General features: G+C 34.0%; 6 protein-coding genes across 8 annotated transcripts in view; 3 read left to right on the top strand and 3 right to left on the bottom strand.

Annotated features, from left to right (window-relative positions):
* Positions 1–495: 495 nt before the first annotated feature.
* Positions 496–4,966, bottom strand: LOC115235434 (phosphatidylinositol 3-kinase catalytic subunit type 3-like). Its single transcript, XM_029807234.1, has 10 exons — positions 4,247–4,966; positions 3,790–3,984; positions 3,281–3,710; positions 3,106–3,201; positions 2,375–2,989; positions 1,835–2,307; positions 1,569–1,757; positions 1,309–1,484; positions 1,159–1,233; positions 496–1,080 (listed from the first exon to the last, which is right to left on the bottom strand). The coding sequence occupies exons 1-10, from the start codon at positions 4,318–4,320 to the stop codon at positions 680–682; spliced, it is 2,724 nt and encodes a 907-aa protein (XP_029663094.1). The 5' UTR covers positions 4,321–4,966; the 3' UTR covers positions 496–679.
* An 821-nt stretch (positions 4,967–5,787) lies between these two features.
* Positions 5,788–8,596, top strand: LOC115235436 (T-complex protein 1 subunit gamma). Its single transcript, XM_029807238.1, has 5 exons — positions 5,788–6,001; positions 6,191–6,252; positions 6,668–6,922; positions 7,062–7,944; positions 8,035–8,596. The coding sequence occupies exons 1-5, from the start codon at positions 5,965–5,967 to the stop codon at positions 8,448–8,450; spliced, it is 1,653 nt and encodes a 550-aa protein (XP_029663098.1). The 5' UTR covers positions 5,788–5,964; the 3' UTR covers positions 8,451–8,596.
* LOC115235435 (conserved oligomeric Golgi complex subunit 8) lies at positions 8,588–11,556 on the bottom strand. Of its 2 annotated transcripts, XM_029807236.1 has the most exons (10): positions 11,203–11,556; positions 11,015–11,086; positions 10,793–10,917; positions 10,435–10,710; positions 10,152–10,365; positions 9,900–10,060; positions 9,567–9,842; positions 9,300–9,488; positions 9,086–9,241; positions 8,588–9,007 (listed from the first exon to the last, which is right to left on the bottom strand). In XM_029807236.1, the coding sequence occupies exons 1-10, from the start codon at positions 11,255–11,257 to the stop codon at positions 8,735–8,737; spliced, it is 1,797 nt and encodes a 598-aa protein (XP_029663096.1). In that variant the 5' UTR covers positions 11,258–11,556; the 3' UTR covers positions 8,588–8,734. The 2 variants fall into 2 exon arrangements, with proteins under 2 accessions (XP_029663096.1, XP_029663097.1); XM_029807237.1 differs by lacking the exon at positions 9,300–9,488.
* Positions 11,224–12,620, top strand: LOC115235438. Its single transcript, XM_029807240.1, has 5 exons — positions 11,224–11,339; positions 11,564–11,747; positions 11,869–11,958; positions 12,046–12,179; positions 12,244–12,620. The coding sequence occupies exons 2-5, from the start codon at positions 11,724–11,726 to the stop codon at positions 12,527–12,529; spliced, it is 534 nt and encodes a 177-aa protein (XP_029663100.1). The 5' UTR covers positions 11,224–11,339; positions 11,564–11,723; the 3' UTR covers positions 12,530–12,620.
* A 633-nt stretch (positions 12,621–13,253) lies between these two features.
* LOC115235432 (WD repeat-containing and planar cell polarity effector protein fritz) overlaps positions 13,254–18,738 on the bottom strand; it is a 6,271-nt gene continuing 786 nt past the window's right edge. The window contains 13 exon segments of the mRNA XM_029807232.1: positions 13,254–13,500; positions 13,608–13,737; positions 13,875–15,589; positions 15,659–15,828; positions 15,901–16,024; positions 16,106–16,314; positions 16,394–16,498; positions 16,583–16,746; positions 16,921–17,130; positions 17,231–17,345; positions 18,252–18,352; positions 18,443–18,636; positions 18,709–18,738. The exon segment at positions 18,709–18,738 is cut by the window's right edge and continues 19 nt beyond it. Of these exon segments, the coding sequence (XP_029663092.1) occupies positions 13,415–13,500; positions 13,608–13,737; positions 13,875–15,589; positions 15,659–15,828; positions 15,901–16,024; positions 16,106–16,314; positions 16,394–16,498; positions 16,583–16,746; positions 16,921–17,130; positions 17,231–17,345; positions 18,252–18,352; positions 18,443–18,636; positions 18,709–18,738 (3,353 nt within the window). The 3' untranslated portion in view covers positions 13,254–13,414.
* Positions 16,968–18,257, top strand: LOC115235439 (protein Flattop). 2 transcript variants are annotated; one of them, XM_029807241.1, is made up of 3 exons: positions 16,968–17,100; positions 17,610–17,806; positions 17,956–18,257. In XM_029807241.1, exons 2-3 carry the CDS (start codon positions 17,612–17,614, stop codon positions 18,202–18,204), a joined length of 444 nt encoding a protein of 147 aa, XP_029663101.1. In that variant the 5' UTR covers positions 16,968–17,100; positions 17,610–17,611; the 3' UTR covers positions 18,205–18,257. The 2 variants fall into 2 exon arrangements, with proteins under 2 accessions (XP_029663101.1, XP_029663102.1); XM_029807242.1 differs by lacking the exon at positions 16,968–17,100 and having other exon boundaries at positions 17,340–17,806.

Here is an 18,738-nt window from a genome sequence, read left to right as displayed (position 1 = left end):
TTCATAAATGACAAAGTGATACTGAAGAATGAAAATACAGAGAGAGTACTCTGCGTTTCACATATATAACAATCTAATATTTTCAACACTAACAATATGAATCTATTTACATTTATATTTCTATTGTGTGCACCACATACACGATTGTAATTAAGAATAAAATAAATATACGAATATTTACATAACAGATTACATGTACAATGAATATATATTATTTCTGTGCAATTAATATCCTATTTTACCAACTGAATCATATTTAATAGAATAAAAAAATAATAGTTATAATTAGACACGCTTTTATTAAAATTTTCATAAAATAAGGTATAAAATATACTATAATAATTTGTAAATTATTTGCCTAAAGTTTAATAATTATTTTTTGCACATATCTAGAATATAATAATTATATACATTAAAGAATCGTTCTCTATCTCTCTCTCTCATTAATATATCGTCATTAAACTCGGCTGAAATAGTATCAGGCAATAAAAGTAATAATTCTTATCAAATATATTTATTGCCTAAAATGCTCCCAAAATACAATAAATTATATTAACATGTTATATAAACATGCCGTGGTAGTTTTATATACAATATAAAATAATAATTCTAGCGCTTCTCTATGGAAAGGAACACAGTTTTCATGATTTCGCTGTACATTGGTATATGTTTCATCTTATTACTTTCTCCAATATTGTGCAAATTTATGGAGTTGCTCCACTAGCACGGCCATCACGGCGGTGACAGACAAATCCAGAAGATTATGCACGTAATGTACAGCCTCTTCATCGGTCAAATCCAATCGTAATTTGTCCTGGACTTTTTTCACGGCTTTGTCCGGTTCCAGAGCGATATCAGGAACACTTGCATCCACCATTAGCGAGAATAGATTCAATATCAAATTAGCGTGCCTACGTAAATGAAGGAACGCTGTGTAACATTGTTTCCGAAATTCGTGATAATGTTCGGAACCGACGCCGCCCATAGCTTCGACCATCTCCTTGCTGAGTTTCATCGGAGGAGGTAAAGGTTTCGGATCTCTACCCAAAATATAGCCGAAATCAATGTGAAAGAGCGTGCCTGTGAAAATAGATATTACAAATCATTTGGTTCATTTGGTTCATTCGGTTTGTACAGTCTTTTATTTAAAGAATATACCTGATGCTGTGAGAAGTAAATTATCCAAGTGACGATCGCCGACGCCTAGTACGTATGTAATTATGCAATAGCCAGCTGAAATTTTGAAATAATAATTAAATAACAATAATTATTCATTTTATTTTATAGAGTTATATTAGTCGTATTCACCGCAACTGCGAACATAAGTGTCCATAACTTCAGGTACTACTCCATAAGGTCCAGTTTCGGAAGGATGATGTTTTCGAAAGAAATTCAATATTGATCCCTCATTAGCTAAAACCTCTGCAACTGTTGTGGATTCGATAAATTGTACAAAACCATGTTTAGTACTTGTTGCGAGTACCCTGAAATAACGATTAAAAATCATAAAACGATAGTTTTATGTAACATAATTTATATTATATAATCTTTATGTAAAAAGATTTTACCTATATGGAGTCAACTTTAAATCTAAATTCTCTCTTCTTAATAATTTATCCATAAGTGCTATTGTTTGTAAAATTAATTGATCTTGTCGTAAATCGTCTCCGTGTTTAAAAATAGCTATATATTCGGTATTATCTGTTGTCAAAAATGTAAGTTTTGATGGCATGAGTGCAGACTTAAAGAGACTTGCCCTAAATAAAATTAATAAAGTAAATTCGAGTATAATATATAAATTAACATTAATACATCGAATAATTTGAATATGTACTTTTCTGGAATAATTCCTTTAATACAAATCTCGGGATCTAATGGAAAAGGTATTGGCTCAAAATTTGAAAAATTAATCTTGAATGCTGGATCTGGATCCGTTAGTAATGCCCTCAATCTATCAGTCTTTTTCTTACGATTTCCGCTTTCTCGCGCAACGGCTTTTACCAGAGATACCAGTTGATCGATGAACACCTTTTGTCGTAAAAGAAACGCTCTTCTCTTTTGCCAAACGGTATTCCCCTGCGCTAATGTCATGGAAAACATTTTCATTACAGTGACGTACATTTCTCTGACTCGCGTATCTTGTTTGGCGCTTATCGCAGGATCAATTTGATCCTCACACTCAATAGAAAGATACCAATAAAAATAATTAGCTAGCATCGAGTTCTGACAAGCACGTGTAATTAAAAACGATGCTAGATCCATAAGCGGTTCTTGACTCGTCGATAATTGACTCTCCGATTCACTAGACTGTAAATAAGTATAATTATGTAAGATATAATATAAAATTAATAGAAAAATGTTATGTTTGACTCACAGTTGTAACTGGAGTAGATGTAGAATCACTATTTCTTATGTCTTTATCTAATTTGTCAGTTTTTTCCATTTTCTCCAATCTTTCGCTTTTTTCCAATTTTTCGGTATTCCAACTTTTTGACTCCAATCTCTCTTCCTTCTCCTTCAACATTGCTTGATAAGCAGCCTTAATACTTTCAAAGTCTTCATATTTCAATGCTTGCACCAATTGCAGCAAGTACAACATTAAATCATCATCTGGCGCTTGATTTAGTCTGCTAATCGCGTATCTCCTAATGGCCGGATGAGTGAAAGCGGGTCCTAATAACTCCAAAGCATCCTCAGAATCTGGTGGTGCCCATAAAGCTAACATCTCCAAGGCTTGACGTTCTTCACCAGCGACTTTCCAATTAACGCATTTTACGAACTTGGTCAACGCTTTCTTCTGGCTAGACAAGTAAAATCTGTACTTCCAAATCAAATCCTGTTCCTCGGTAGAAAGTGCAGTTGTCGATGGATATCCCAATATCGTATTTAAGGCATCACGCACAGTCGAAGTGGGTTTTAATTCACGAGTGTTACCGCCACTACGTAAACTACGGGCTAATTTATGGTGTTTTGCCTCTACAAGATTTTCCTGGAAGAAAAATTAAGCCTCATTTTTCTTTTCTATTATTTCAATATAGTTTGGAGCATATATTGTATATGCCTCATATATATTACTTTATATATTTTCTTTTGTAAAAACCTTACTTGTAAAATCTCATAATCAGGAAGTGTTACAACGTCTGGTTGTAATCTATGTTGAAAAACTTCGTCACCATCTTTTTCATAATACACAATTGAATACTATAAAAAAAAGAAAATAATTATATGTATATTATTTTTTTATATATAAAAAGTACTTTAAATTAATTGTGCTATATACCGGTACACCATCCATTGTGACTTCTGGAAATTCTATCATCAAATACAAGTACTCTGATGCTCTTTTCTCCCTCTCATTGATTAATTCGATCTCTCTGAAAGTTAATCTGTCCAGCCAATCAATCTTGTTTATTTGCCCATTTCTGTGTTTCTTAACAAGTTTTGCGAGTCTTTGCATTTGTTCTTTCCCATGATCTCTAGCTTTCCCTGGTGTACTGGTTGAAACACTACCATCGGCTTCTACCCCGGGCCATACTCTAAGATCCAACATGCCCTGTCGGTATACTCCATGCTTGCCAAACAGCGATATCGTTGTGCCACCCACTGGAAGCTGTCTGCCAGGTCCTGCGCAGTCGTACAGAGTTATGCATAGCTGTGCATCGCGTGGCAGATCCGTGTAGGAGATTGGTAAATAGACCCACTGGTTCCAGCTAAAAATATCATAATATTAAAGATATCATTTAATGGTAATAATACATCATGTAATATAAAATTTGAAATGCAACCTACTTCCAACGAGAGATGAAGTGTTTGTAGGCTGTATGTATAGGCAGAGCCAATGGTCTACCACCGGCCCATACTTGCAGAGATGCAGCTAAATCACCACGAATCCCACCTGTCTCGTATAAACCTGAGTATTTGAGTAGAGGATCGAGAAGTAGCTCGTCGTATTCAGGTCTGTATCTCTTGCCCTCTAAGGTACCTCTGTGAAATAATAGAACAATTACGTATCTAATAAATCATTTAAACGTGAGGCCGTCATATCCTGTAAATTACATGCAGTTGGTATTAAAGACAACGACCAGATGGTCGGACACACATATTGTTGCATTAATTACTCTGATCCGATTATATTTCACATTAGTATAATTAATATTTACATCATATAGAAAGAATATTAAAGTACTTTTATCGTCCGATAACCTAAGGTCGATCAAACAGTGACGTAAACGACGTCGAAACTCACATTTTAACTTGTATCCTGGTATCTAATGAAGAACTGTACACGTAGAAAAACTTATCGCTCGTACTCTCCATCATGATGATATCAATTAATCAAGCACTTGAACGCGAATTTGCTTTTCCATTACTGTACATTACATTTACAATATTGACGCAATTTATGTTGGCATAAACACAAATATGTAAATACACAAGCGTAGATAATGCGTATGCTATTCATCGAAGAAATCGCAGGACAATCTATCGAAATTTGTGCCAAGATATTGTACGAAAAGCTACTGATTGTTGATATCATACAGAAAATTGCATCAGAATAAATTATTTTCGACGATACAATCTATAAGGAAGCCGCACACAATCGAACAATTATTTCAACTGGTAGAATTGTCTACAGCAAAATTTCCAACTATATAATTCGTTCGTAATCTGATCTTTCCACGATATATAAACACAATGGAGAATTACTCTCTATATCAACAAAAATATTACAAATATTACAAGCTAATTAATTAATTAATCCAAACAATCAAGTCTGTCGAAAGCAGACCATTCCAAGTTCCAAGCCTGCTATCAACTGTTGTCAGCAAAAAGCAAAAAGGCTAAAGATATCGACGAAATATTATTAAAGAAAAGAGACCGCTCTGGCCCTGGGTATAAATTTTCGTGATCGTAACTATACCAAGTGGGCCCGGTAGGCTCGAAGATAATAGAAGATTGATGACATTACCGGCCGTTTGACTGTAATTCATACGGTTATATTTTATTTATTAGTTCATCCAATTATTTTATTATCGAAAATGTATAGTTATATATCGAATATCGGATGCAATCAGATGCAATGTGATTTTCCAGATAAAATCAGCTGTTTTGCGATGTTGCCAATTTCCTGCATCACCAATAATTTCTCTGCCACAATAATCATGCTGTGATAAGGTATATATTTCATCAAATAATTCTATTATTAGAAAATAAGCACTCCATAACTGAGTGGTTCGTGAAAGAAGCTGAGTGATGTATTTTGAAAACGTAATGAGAATTTTTACTATCTAAAATATATTACATATATATTATAATATAAGTTAATTGGAATTTGGTCAGAGAGCGGTCCTAAATAATCGGTATTGTTTATTAAGTGATGTTTAATATACATGTGAAATTCTAAGATTTTGACGAAGACATTCATTAAATCCAAATCTTGCTTTAAGATGTAGAAAAGTATCGAACAAGTTTCATCGAAAATTGAAGTATGAACAAATTTCTTTCGATGCTAATTTATTCTATTGTAATATATATGTAACATGCCTTGGCATGCTTTGGCGTTCGACAACCCCGAGTAAAATAGTTACCCCACGACCGTTCAGAAATTAACCTGCATCGGCTTGCACTTGCTGCGCGGCAAGAAGCGACGCGGTAGCCAATCAATCTTTCGCTCTTATGGGAAAGTTGTAAATTGATTGGCTACCGCGTCGCCTTTAGCCGCGCGGCAAGCGCTGCCGCGTCCTGTGTGCAGGAGTTACCAATCGTACGTCGTACTCTATCAAATAGATTGTTCGTGCTTTGTGGACCTTCGTTTTCTCCGTTTAATGAATGTGCTTTTCGTACTCTTTCGGAAGACATACAATCAGTGTTCCTCGCTCTCTTTCTTCGGAAAATCGCGGTTGTATACGCGCCGATAATTGTAAGAAAGATCACAATAACAAGAGAAAAAAACTATAAAATACGATGTTTGGACCGGGAGCAGCGCCAATTGTGGTTCTGAGTAAGTTAAAGGTTACCTTCTTCACAAGTATCGTCGATCTGAGATCTAGAGGCACGCATGCGTCAAAAAATCCCACGATCTGAAATTACTCGACCGTCCTTTTTTTGAATTTGTTATTTGGCGATTCGCGTATGTTATAAATAAAATAAATCGTTCCTCTGATCATGTCAAATATTCTGGTTATTGCAGGCCAGAACACGAAGCGGGATAGTGGCAGAAAAGTGCAGAGGGAGAACATTCAGGCGGGTAAGGTGAGCGTTTAACTTGTGAGTCAAGTATCGCCTTATAAGGTACTCCTGGCACTATTGCCGGCACACCCACGTGCGGCTTTCCAAAGTGGCAAGAACCTGATCGCTCGTGAATCAAGTGGCGATCATTAATTGACTTATATTTATCGTATATTATCATTCTTAACTTATACATATAGGATTCTATAATAATAATCTGTACAAATTGATTCAGTGTAAAGGATTTCTCCTTGTGCGCAATTTGTAAATTCAATTATAACATGATCATGGCTTAATTGTTAAATTCGACGAGAATAATAGTATCGTGATCTCGGCTTATTAGTCAAGATACAATTTAAGCCTGTGACACAAAAATATAGAATATTTATATACAATGTTAATTTAACAAGCCTTGATTTTTATTATTTTTATTTTCAAGGCAATTGCTGATGTTATTAGAACATGTCTGGGTCCACAAGCTATGTTGAAGATGTTGATGGATCCAATGGGTGGCATTGTAATGACAAACGATGGAAATGCGATCCTACGTGAGATCACTGTGCAACATCCTGCTGGAAAGTCCATGATAGAAATTGCCAGGACTCAGGATGAAGAGGTAGGAGACGGTACTACGTCAGTCATTGTCTTGTCGGGTGAGATCTTGGCCACTGCTGAACCATTTTTGGAACAAAACATGCATCCCACAAGGGCATATAGGGCATATCGTCAGGCCTTGGAAGATATGGTCACAATCCTTAATGAGCAGATCAGTATTGATTTAGATTGCAATGATAAAATCCAGGTGATCTGCTGAACCATTTTTGGAACAAAACATGCATCCCACTGTCATCATAAGGGCATATCGTCAGGCCTTGGAAGATATGGTCACAATCCTTAATGAGCAGATCAGTATTGATTTAGATTGCAATGATAAAAAGAAATTAATCCAGGTGATAAACTCCTGTATAGGCACTAAATTTATCAGACGCTGGTCTGAATTGGCATGCCAGATTGCTCTGGACGCTGTTTATATGGTAATGCTTGAGGAAAACGGCAGAAGGGAGATCGACATCAAACGTTATGCCAAGGTAGAGAAAATACCAGGTGGTACGATAGAGGACAGTGTCGTCTTAAAGGGTGTAATGATCAATAAGGATGTGACACATCCAAAAATGAGACGTTACATCAAAAATCCGAGAATAGTGCTGCTAGATTGCCCATTGGAATATAAGAAGGGCGAATCTCAAACGAATATAGAGATAATGAAGGATACCGATTTTACGAAGATCCTAGAATTAGAAGAGGAGCATGTAAAAAAGATCTGTGAAGATGTTATCTTGGTGAAGCCGGATGTAGTGATAACGGAGAAGGGTGTATCCGATCTCGCTCAGCATTACCTTGTCAAAGCCGGCATATCCGCGATCCGCAGGCTACGAAAGAGCGATATTAACAGAATCGCTCGTGCCTGCGGTGCCACCGTCGTGAATCGTACGGAGGAATTAAAGGAAGAGGATGTTGGTACAGGAGCTGGCCTTTTCGAGATCAAGAAGCTCGGCGACGATTATTTCTGTTTCATCACAGAGTGCAAGGATCCTAAAGCTTGTACCATTATTCTGAGAGGAGCCAGTAAAGATGTCTTGAACGAAACTGAAAGAAATTTACAAGATGCGCTACATGTCGCCAGAAATCTTCTCATCAATCCGAAACTTGTACCAGGTGTGTGTGTGCGCGCGCGCGCATAAGGTTGCTATTTTATTTTTATCAAAATTGTATTAATATATTTTATTATAATTCTCTGTTTCATAGGTGGCGGAGCAGTGGAAATGGCTGTATCGCGGCTATTAACTGAGAAAGCGGCGGGTCTTGCCGGTGTGGAACAATGGCCGTACAAAGCGATCGCACAGGCTTTAGAAATCATTCCCAGAACTCTGGCGCAGAATTGCGGTGCGAATACTATTAGAACTCTGACGGCGTTGCGCGCGAAACATGCGACGGAAGGAACAACTTGGGGCATTGATGGGGAAACGGGTAAATTGGTTGACATGAAGGAATACGGTATATGGGAGCCGTTGTCTGTAAAGTTACAGACATACAAAACGGCGATCGAGACCGCTATCCTGTTACTAAGAATCGACGATATTGTCTCTGGAATCAAAAAGAAGAAAAATGAGAATGAAACTGCGCAGCCGAGTCAAGTTACGGAGGAGTCTATGAAAGAATAAATATTTTCGGTATCCGTGGTGAAGCCTAATTGCTTTGCGTCTATTTTAAGATTCAAGTATTTTGCATTCTCGCAGAATAATCGTCTATTGAATTTTTATTTTCTCTGTATGCATTTTCACACATTAAAAATAAGTTGTCCAGAATCGTAAAAATTGTTTTTATTTACACTACCTTCAAATTTTTTTTATTTACACTACCTTCAACATATATATAGAATAGCAAGCAATATTGTGTGTTCAAAAATTAACAATTAAATACTTTGATTTATATTATCAACAAAATTTTACGAATTTTGTACATTGTAGTTCGATATCGTTCCCTTTTGAGTAACCTCTTTCTCTTTTGTTTCTTCCATTTCAAATACAATAGTCTTTGAAGTAGAATCCACAATTTCTGTTGGCGAAGATATTACTGTTGTAAAGGAAAGTTTTGCATCATATGATGTTACTGGCTGTATATTAGACACGCATAATTTGGAGATTAAAGGATCTTTTCTAACAGGCAACAGTGTAGCCACTGGTTCTAATATACTCTGCTTATTTAAATATGTAACTTCCTACAAAAAAAATAATTTTACATTACATATATCTATTTGTTACGCATATATATATATATATATTTTACTGATATATACCTCTTTCTGGAGTACATTGACTGATATTCCTAAATGCATTGCAATCTGAATGGGTGGAAAAATCAAATGTATACAATATTGTATATAAGGAATCAATTGTTCGCTCAAACATTCCGTGAATTTAATCATATTCTCTCGTTCTGCTGCTGCAAAAGCCTGTAAGACAAAAAGAATACGGAATTTCTTTATGAACAAAAATACTAAGACAACTCACTTGCTGTTCTTGCTTGTAAAATAATAGCATAGCTTTCGCCACATTATGCAATGATTCCTGCAGCAATTTTGTGCATAAAGTAGAGAATGCCACTGGTGCACAGAGTCTCAATTCATTGAAAGCTGTTATTATTCCGTTGCAATATTCAGCTAAAGGATAAAATTCTACCAATTGTTCAGGCGGATTTTCCTGATAAGAGACAATTGTAATTGGAGACTAAAATATATATATATATATATTTCTCGAAAGATACAATTTTATACTTACAGAGATAATTGCAGTCTCTGCTTTTATATCGAGCCGTTGCGTTTTGTTGATCAATGTAAACGTTTCCATGTCTTTCTCAAACTTCCTGGTTGTCCTACGAATGTCTTGTTCAAACTTTTCACCGATAATTCGCACAAATATATCCGATATTCGACCAGTAAAATCGACGCCTACTCGACCAAATGATAATCCAAAATACGTACACTGGCCTAAAATAGAATCTATGGACGTTACACCCGGTAAATCTTGCTCCAATGTACCAAGAAATTGCGATATCTAGAAAAAAATTTTAATCATACATTTCTGTTGATATTATATCCGTTTCCTATTTACCTTTTCCTCCAGCCAATGATAAAATATCGCGGATTCATTTAGCGTCAAGTCGCGGCCGGGGATTACTAATTCGTCATCATTGAACATAGCTTTGTATTGAGTTATTATATTGAACAAGTGTATCCTAGATAATTCTATCGTTTTGGTTATATGAAGATTAGCTGCAAGCATAGAAAGGAATCAATGATTCTTTCAATGATAAATCAATATTTCTCTTGATCGTAGCTTATAATTCAAATAAAACGCTCTTACGATCTTCTTTCGGTATCGCGTTTAACAAGCCTTGGAGCCAACTATCTCTTGCTTGAAGAAATTTTATACGAAGTTCTGGTTCTGTAAACGCATCCATTGACCGTAGCAAACCTACAAGCTGAAGACATCTTGGAAGTGGTAGATCCCCTCTTAGAGATCCGACTACTTGTCCTACCATTCCTGACCAGCTGCTTTCAATCTCTGCTACTATAGACTGAAATATTCATAAAAAATGAAATCAAACATATACAGGAGTGTCAAAGAATTTCAATTAAGTTTATACCGAAATAATAGGAATATCTCCATGTTTCACTCCTAATTGACGGGCGTATTGAGACAATTCTAATGCTTCATTATATTGGTTGCTTCTCAAGCATGATTCCATTAGTTGGGGCATTTCAAGAATTTCGAGTAATTCTGCATTTCGTGTCAGTGTTAAGCTGTTTAATCTTCGATGTGCATTAATATCCTTTGAAGCATCACAAAATGATTGACACTTTTCTATAAATTTTGGGATTTTTTGTACAAGCTTGTCAAGACGGCTTTCAGTCTCATTGAACTAAAAGTGAAATAATGCAATTTGTTAATATAATTATTTTGAAGATCTATGCATTCTTTTAGCTTATATTCCTTGAGATTACATGATTGAGTATCTCTCTCGAACTTTCTGCTGTCTGGATAAAAGTTTTGTAGTTCGCAAAAACCAGCTCTTGTGTAGTCTGAAGCACTGCATTTTTCTCATCAGACAAATGATCGGGTTCTTTACCTGGAAAATTAGGAGCAGAGAAAATTAGGCTAAAACTATCTTATAGGTGTGTATTGCAAAGATTAAATTCAAAGTGAACTAATAAAAATATCCTTACTCAGCTGATCTACATCATAGCCACCAAGTTTTAAGAGATACTGATAAAATTCAGGATTTTCTTTCCACGATTCTAAAACAAAAATTATATAATTATCCATGTACACACACACACACACACACAATACACAATATTAAACAATATATTAACAATTAATTTCCAAGTATATATAGTAAGGGTAATCCCACCTGGAATATTTTCTGGAAATACCAGATTTATTACATTTTCCGTCTCGATATCCATGATTTTCTTAGCAAGCTAGATAATATCAAGATTAACATTTGTTGTAGAATATTAGCACAAGTGGAAGATTGACAGGTGGCAGGTATCAGAGTTCTTTCGGCATGCTATATAATTTAATAGAGTGTTCTTTTCATAATATGATGTAATTATTTCAAAGAATACTTTTTATCAATTAAAATTATAAAATAATCTTCTCTTATACCGCGATAATATAAATTTTACACGTAAAAATTTGGCAAACTTTAGGTTAACTTATTTAGGATAGAATTTCCATGAAACGACACATCTTACAGTCGTCAACGTCAGTTTTAGGAACAAGTGGCGCAAAGGCACAAGTAATCAGCTGATTGGGATGAGAGGAACCTTATACTTTTACAAAAGTTAAAGTGACACTATTCTTGACAATCAGATTTTTGAATTAAAGTTTTCTGAAGATCAGTTTCGTTATTGTTTCTTATCACGGAAAATGACTTTAAATCTGATCAAACAGGTATATTGTATTTCCGTGACAATTAATTATCTAATTTTCATACTGAATAAAATAACTTGTGAAAATGCAATTTTTATATTATTTATGTATCACAATATTGTGTTTATTATTTTTATTTCAGATTATACGGATTAAACAACATTCATTCGTAACGAAAACCTTATCTGCAAAATTTTATACCGGAAGCTTGTACGAGCCTGATTATCTAGAGGTTAGACTTTTGGATCGTAACACTTAAAAAAAAAAAAAAAGAAAAAGTATATATATAACGGTTTATTTTTTTGAATTTTTTTTATAGACAGGAAAATCGAAATTTCCACTTTTACCTATGATAAATATACAAATTAAGGGTTACGACTATTCAGTGCTCGAATGTTATCAAACATTCATGGATAAATTGGCAGATAGCATGCAAATTGATGTAGACAATAGGTAAGTTTCCATTAATTTATTTAAATATTGTTTCTTCAATTTTTCTAACACCATTTTCCTTCAGTTGGGCATTACCACCTCAGGAATTGAAGATCCAGAAATATAAAACTGGAACAATGACAGTTATATCTGAATACAATCTTAAAATTTATGAAAGATATACACAATTATCAGAGGTATCTGCTATTAAATGTTCCATATTAATCAGAGCATTAGAAGCATCTCTTCCACAGGGCGTTACTCTTAATGTAGATACTTTCGATCCTGCATTAGAGCGGAAGCGATATGTACCAGACAAAGAATTACTTGATTTGAAATCTACATTAGATACAATGAAGAACAAAACTTAATAAATTATTGCAATTGATATAAAATCTAAATGCAAATACAATGCTCTTGTATGTATGTATATTAATGTATAAAGATACTTTTCCATTATAAGAATACTTTTTTCAGTACACACAAATTTTTAAAACAGCAAAAACTTAAGATTTAACAACAAAATCAATGGAAAAAATAACTTTTTCTATTCTATTTCTTGAGAGATATATATTTATAAAAATTTTAAAAATTTATAAAAATGCAGACAATAAATACAAACATAATAAATATAAAAATACAAGTATAATAAAATAATAATATGATAAGATTAAGATATAAAAGATAAATATTTGTTTATAATTCTCTTTTTCTGTAGTTTAAAGAAAAGAGAACTATTTTACAAAAAACAAACTGATATAAAAGTTTAAAATAATAATGTTGCAATGTGTATTGCTTTTGAGAAGAAGAAATATTTTCTTTTTGTTACAAATTGCTTAAAATTTTGAATCAAATTGGAAATGAAATGTGTATACCTGTCTGAGAAAGTATATTATCTATATTTGTATTTCCTAATCTTGTTTATGATACTAGGTTCTTAGCTCTTTGACAATGTATAATATAAAATATATGTATGCATATGCACCCATATGTTACAATATGTAACAAAAGATATTTTCAACAAAGAAAATTTGTGAAGGGACTAGGGGGGGGGGGTGTTCAGGTTTTAAATATGAATTAAGAGAGTGCTCTTTTTTTGTGACTTAATTATCCGACTGACAACCTCTATTTTGTTTCTGTCACTGTTTTATCATAACAATACACATACACATAAAATGGTATGTGCAAATACAACTATTCTTGCAACAGGTATTAAATTAATTCTAACAAATTTTCTTAATACTCTACTTATAGATTTACAATAAACCAAAATGCACAACTTTAATCTTTGTACTGTCATCAGATTTGAGAGATTCTTTTACTTTCTCGTCTATATCGTCTTCTGCAAAGTATCAAAAACAAAGAACTAAATGATAAAGCCATGTTCTATACAAATTATTTCTTAACACACATAAACATGAAACATATCATGCTATGTAAAATACTTACTAGATAATGGTTGAAAATCTTTAAGATAATCTTCATTACCCAGGCAGAGTGGAAGACTTTCAGCTAGTTCACGTTTGGGATCCGTTACATGTACTTGTGTAGCAGGTCGTTTCTGCCTATGTACTTGAATCTATACATACACACATACACATACATATATATATATATATATATATTTGGTGTCGTATATATATATACAAAAAAAGGATACATATTAGACATTATTTTAGAGATACAAAATATATCTTTGTTAAAAACTATACTTACTGTGCCAGGTACTAATATGTGAGTGACAGTATCCGAGAACTTCACTTTTGGCTTTTCATTGGAACTTACTGGCGCGTCGGTGAACGGCGGATTTGTAGTGCAGATCGAATTGGCAATAGATGTATTAATCACAGGCAGAGGTGGTATGTTGGAAAATATTCTAGTTTCTTTATTTACATTAACGTTTTGGAAAGATCTCGACGAATATCTATTCTCGAATAATCTATGTTGCGCGCCATAGCTAGGATGAAAGTTTTGTGATGGAAAACTTTGTTTACCGGCCGTTTGTGAATAGTACTGCAAGTCTGTGTCATCGCGAGCACCATGAAATGGTACATAATCTAGATCGTAATTGTACCTATAAGTTTTAAAAGACGGGGACGGGATTTTCTGGTTTTGAGATATGTTAGACGACGTGGAATTTGGTTTTTGTAAAGTGCGCGACGGAACATAAGTCGCTTTGCTCAAGGGAAACTTGTGGATCGATTCGTCCGTGATGTCCGATAAACCTGGAGCGCTTTTGGACAGAGGATAATTTTTTCTGGGTAGACCATGAAGGTAATTAGCGAGAGAACTTGTCAAAGAGGGCGGTGGTGGAATATCGACGTCCGTTTCTTTCTCTTCTACTGTTTCAAATTGTTGTAATTTAATACCTTGATCGTTGCTGCTAAATTTATTGGGAAACATAATTCCGCTACTTTCGGAAGCTGCATTACCTTCGGGATAGTTAAACGAGGTAGACATCAGATTGTTGCAGATATTGTCTGGAAGAGGCAATTGAGTTTGAGGTAAACGATCGGTGTCAATGAGAATTCTGTTTAGTAATTTATCAGTTATCTTTGATGACTTTGCACTTTGTAACATGGAAGAAGTTATTTCAGAGTTATTATTCGTTGTTGTTACATTTAAGGAGTTACTATGCAAAACGGGAGCGCTCGTGATTCGAGTACTGAACGACGTTGACATAATGTTACTGTCAACAGCATTTAACGAGTTTGCCAAATATTTAGATTCAATGTCTTCAGATTCATACATCGGCTTGTTGAAGGGAGTTGAGATAAAGCTATCGTCCTGTGCACAAGTTGTCATCGCATTGGCAACGGAACTATTGAAGGAATATGGTATTTCATTAAGTAACGACTTGTCGTATGACCTAGTATCAAAATTGTCGCCGGATTGATCATCGATTATTACTTCCGATTCAGTGAGAGAAACACTACCGAATGACGTGGTCATTAAATCATCTGATGCATTATTAAACGCCAGAGAACTGTTGATGATGTTCGTCGTGTTAACTGGTGTGAAGTTCGATTGTATATTGTATGATTTGTTGAAAGAAGTTGATGCTAGAAATGGATTCGAAACGTGCGAAGAGTGATTAAACGAAGTTAAAATACCGTTAGAGGTATCCAAGAGCGAAGGTATTCGAGTATAGTCAGTCTTATTAATGGACGGAATATTGTTATAGGATGTAGAGAGTATGTTCTTGATATCGTGATGAGGATGGATAACTGGTAAGGGTGGGATTTGACTGGAGGCTTTTCTATAATGGTGTCTTTTCGATTGTTTTAGATTGGCTCGGTCTTCCTTCCGAGAATCTTCGCTCTCTTCACTATATGTTTCTTCCTCCTCTTCCTCCTCCTCCTCTTCTTCTTCGCCTTTCTCATTGCTTGAATCAGAACATATAGAACACGATGCTCTCGAACATGTTGAATCTATAAGAAATTGTAAATATATGATATTTTATCATATTCTTTTCGGAATATCTTTTATGCGATTCTTACGCGAGTCATTGCAGCTATTTGATCTACTCAAAATATTCTCAGCTTTCTCTTTAGCTGCAGTTGCCAGTTCCATGTCATTTAGAACCACAGCATAGAAATGTATGTCCATGAAGAGATCGTGATCGTTTAAATCAATAGCTAGTCTGAAAGCTTTCTCAAACATTCTGTATCTACAGAATTTATGGTCGTTAGAATAAATTTCGACACAATATTTTAATATCGTATTGTATAACGGGCGTTACCTTAATAAATGATAGAAGAATCGTCTTGTTAAATCCCTCACTTCATCTCCGTATTCCTCTTCGACAGCCTGACTTATCGGTTTAATAGGCACGTGAAAACTACCCAGAGCATTTTGTATCAGACCTGTTTCAAATTAATAAGATCGCATTTTTTTAGCCATTTGAAGTTTACCAGTAGATTAGAAATAACAAAATTTTATTTTACCTTCCCGTTCCGTTGTTAATGGTAACTTGAATAAATAATTTAAGATTTGATTGAGCGATTGCATGCATATATGTGAATGTGTATCCCAATTCATTGACAATAGTAAGGCAGTTGCCTGTTCTATTCGAGAATCGGACAAATATCTTCTGACTAGTTCGTCCCCGGATAAAGTATTGCCTTCGATTACTTTAATAACGCCAATCGGTCCTCTGTTGATACATAATAGAGATCGTTCATTTATATATCAAATATATGTTGTTGTTACATGAAACAATGTGTGATCCTCACCGTTCGAAAAGTAACAAGAACAAAGCATTGTTATTATTATAATAATGAATTTGATTTGTGTCACTTTTCCTGTTCCATTCCATATGTAACAAGGTATGCTGATTCCTGCTTTGTATAATTATTTCATGAATTGGATCTTATTGCGAGTACATATATCTCTATATATATTAATTATTTTATTGCTTGTACTTGAAATACGGTGACAAGTCGAGAATATTTGCTGGCGTCGTTTCGTCATTCAATGTCTGGCTTTTGATACACATTAAAGTGATATCAAAATGTTGAAACTGGCCTCTGTCATTGCCCACCACGAATATTATACCGTCGCTATGCCAAGCAGCCAAAGTAGGTATCTTGAAGAAAGAGAAAAAAAGACATCAATTTTTTTCTAATGCTGTGTTCCGATTCCCCATCTAGGTGCACCCAATATTATAGTATGTCACGTATACTATAATATCGGCTGCACACCAGGATGGGGAATCGGAACACAGCCTTAAATATGTATGTGTATTATATAATAGACTTACAAACGCGGCTTTTACACTGGTGGTTGTCGATTTCGTTTGATCGTATATCATAATAGTGCCATCAATGCAACATAATAACAATAATTCTTGATGAGGCGAAAATCTCACGCAACTTGTATGCGTCGGCAGTGGTACGGAGATCACGGCAATTCTTTTTAATTTGTTCTGCCGAGAAACTTCGTAAGTACGCCACTCTACAGTGACTTCTCCCTATATATTATATTTATATATATGCATTTTTTTAAATACAGCATATAACTAAATCTAGATTAAATTGAAAGAATAAAATTATGAACTACACAACAATTACCTTCCTTGAAACTTTTTGTTCTACAGAATGAATAATGTTGTCATCACATATATCAAACATAATACACAAAGGATCAAACTCAGTACGAATGTAACATAACAATTCTAACTTTGTTCTGAAAATATGAATTATTAGATCTATACACATTTTTGTATGTAGAGTATGTACACACATATATCATAGTATTTGTATATATTATACATACATATATATAAGTAATACACAATACGTCAATAGATTTACATGACCATAGCAACAGGCATAGCAATATGCATAACTAACCACATGACTTGACATCACAGAAAGATTTGTAATAACTAAAGTAAAGTTGTATAAAATTGATGTATATTAATTTTATAAAAGAACAAATTGTGCTTAGAAATGTCTCAATATTGGCATAACCATTGGACAGATGATGCATTTGCACCAAAAAGATTGCGAAATTGGGAAGTATCGAAATGGTACCCAAGTTTGCCAAACAGACACTGTGTTACTACTAAATTTATTGCAGATGATAATGGACACATACTAGATGATGTCAACAAAGATAAACATTCACCATGGGAAATATATAAAGTTTGTATAAAATTATAAATGTATTAAAAATTTATAAATATAAATTATTTATATTTGTATAAAGTAGTTTATTTTATATAATATTATATTATTTCTCTTTTAAAGTTTTTCATGTACTATGTAAAAATTATATTAAAAAATATTGTAAGGGCACATGGGATTTACCAAAGAAGATTACCAGAAATATTGCCAAAGAATTGTCAATGATTCCCCAGTACAAGAAAGATTCATGGGAATTATATGTAAAGAAACATCAGCAATTATGTAAGCAAATGGAGTGGAAAAAGATTAATTGTAAGGAAAAAGCAGAAGTCATGGAGCCATCAGAAGATACTGCAAAAAGAGATCAAGCAAACAAGCAATGTTGTATAATTGTTGAAAAGGATGAAGAAGATTAAAAAAGCATGGCATAATTATAATTGTAAGTATATTCTCTAATTCATACCCTGTAAGCCGAAACAGATGCATGTTTGCACGATGATATTGTTTCATAGCAGGACTCCATGGATAAACTTCATTCATTGTAGATTTTCGCCAAATTAATATCTATAAAGGTACATAATTTCCTACAGGCTATTGGCTATCAAATATATTTTTTTATTTATAATTTTTAGAAAAAATTTGGAGATTATTTACCAAGTCAGCAGACTTGTTTACTTGAATTTTCTTGTCGAGTCTACGTCCATTAGGTACAAATAAATCTGTTGTGATTAACTTAGGTTCTAACTTATTGATCTTATCAAAGACATGTGTTTTAGCTTTTGTAAAATACACCAGTGTCACTAGATTATCATTGTATATACAAACTAAATGATTCTTAGTAATAATGACTGTGAACAAAGAAAGATACAATATTATCTTTGCATAATGAATAATTTTTAGTGAATAAAATAATGCATTACCATCGGACACATGTTCTGATAATTTCCCTA

Source organism: Formica exsecta, unplaced genomic scaffold (assembly GCF_003651465.1).
Source record: "Formica exsecta isolate Colony F162 unplaced genomic scaffold, ASM365146v1 scaffold222, whole genome shotgun sequence".
In the NCBI taxonomy this organism is placed as follows: domain Eukaryota; kingdom Metazoa; phylum Arthropoda; class Insecta; order Hymenoptera; family Formicidae; genus Formica; species Formica exsecta.
Note: the sequence above shows the minus strand (reverse complement) of the source record. Positions and strands in the feature narration are given on the sequence as shown.

What these genes read in the sequence shown, in the direction of transcription:
- LOC115235435 (XM_029807236.1), bottom strand. Translation starts at nt 11,257, where the DNA reads ATGGATATCGAGACGGAAAATGTAATAAATCTGGTATTTCCAGAAAAT. An exon ending in ATTTCCAGAAAATATTCCAG is followed by an intron (nt 11,087 to 11,202) that starts GTGGGATTACCC and finishes TTTTTGTTTTAG; the next exon opens with AATCGTGGAAAGAAAATCCT. An exon ending in CAGAGACTGCAATTATCTCT is followed by an intron (nt 9,489 to 9,566) that starts GTAAGTATAAAA and finishes GTCTCTTATCAG; the next exon opens with GAAAATCCGCCTGAACAATT.
- LOC115235434 (XM_029807234.1), bottom strand. Translation starts at nt 4,320, where the DNA reads ATGATGGAGAGTACGAGCGATAAGTTTTTCTACGTGTACAGTTCTTCA. An exon ending in CACTTCATCTCTCGTTGGAA is followed by an intron (nt 3,711 to 3,789) that starts GTAGGTTGCATT and finishes TGATATTTTTAG; the next exon opens with CTGGAACCAGTGGGTCTATT. An exon ending in TTAAAGTTGACTCCATATAG is followed by an intron (nt 1,485 to 1,568) that starts GTAAAATCTTTT and finishes TCGTTATTTCAG; the next exon opens with GGTACTCGCAACAAGTACTA.
- LOC115235438 (XM_029807240.1), top strand. Translation starts at nt 11,724, where the DNA reads ATGACTTTAAATCTGATCAAACAG. An exon ending in ACGAGCCTGATTATCTAGAG is followed by an intron (nt 11,959 to 12,045) that starts GTTAGACTTTTG and finishes TTTTTTTTATAG; the next exon opens with ACAGGAAAATCGAAATTTCC. An exon ending in CAAATTGATGTAGACAATAG is followed by an intron (nt 12,180 to 12,243) that starts GTAAGTTTCCAT and finishes ATTTTCCTTCAG; the next exon opens with TTGGGCATTACCACCTCAGG.
- LOC115235436 (XM_029807238.1), top strand. Translation starts at nt 5,965, where the DNA reads ATGTTTGGACCGGGAGCAGCGCCAATTGTGGTTCTGA. An exon ending in AGCGCCAATTGTGGTTCTGA is followed by an intron (nt 6,002 to 6,190) that starts GTAAGTTAAAGG and finishes TGGTTATTGCAG; the next exon opens with GCCAGAACACGAAGCGGGAT. An exon ending in AGAACATTCAGGCGGGTAAG is followed by an intron (nt 6,253 to 6,667) that starts GTGAGCGTTTAA and finishes TTTATTTTCAAG; the next exon opens with GCAATTGCTGATGTTATTAG.
- LOC115235439 (XM_029807241.1), top strand. Translation starts at nt 17,612, where the DNA reads ATGTCTCAATATTGGCATAACCATTGGACAGATGATGCATTTGCACCA. An exon ending in CACCATGGGAAATATATAAA is followed by an intron (nt 17,807 to 17,955) that starts GTTTGTATAAAA and finishes AAATATTGTAAG; the next exon opens with GGCACATGGGATTTACCAAA.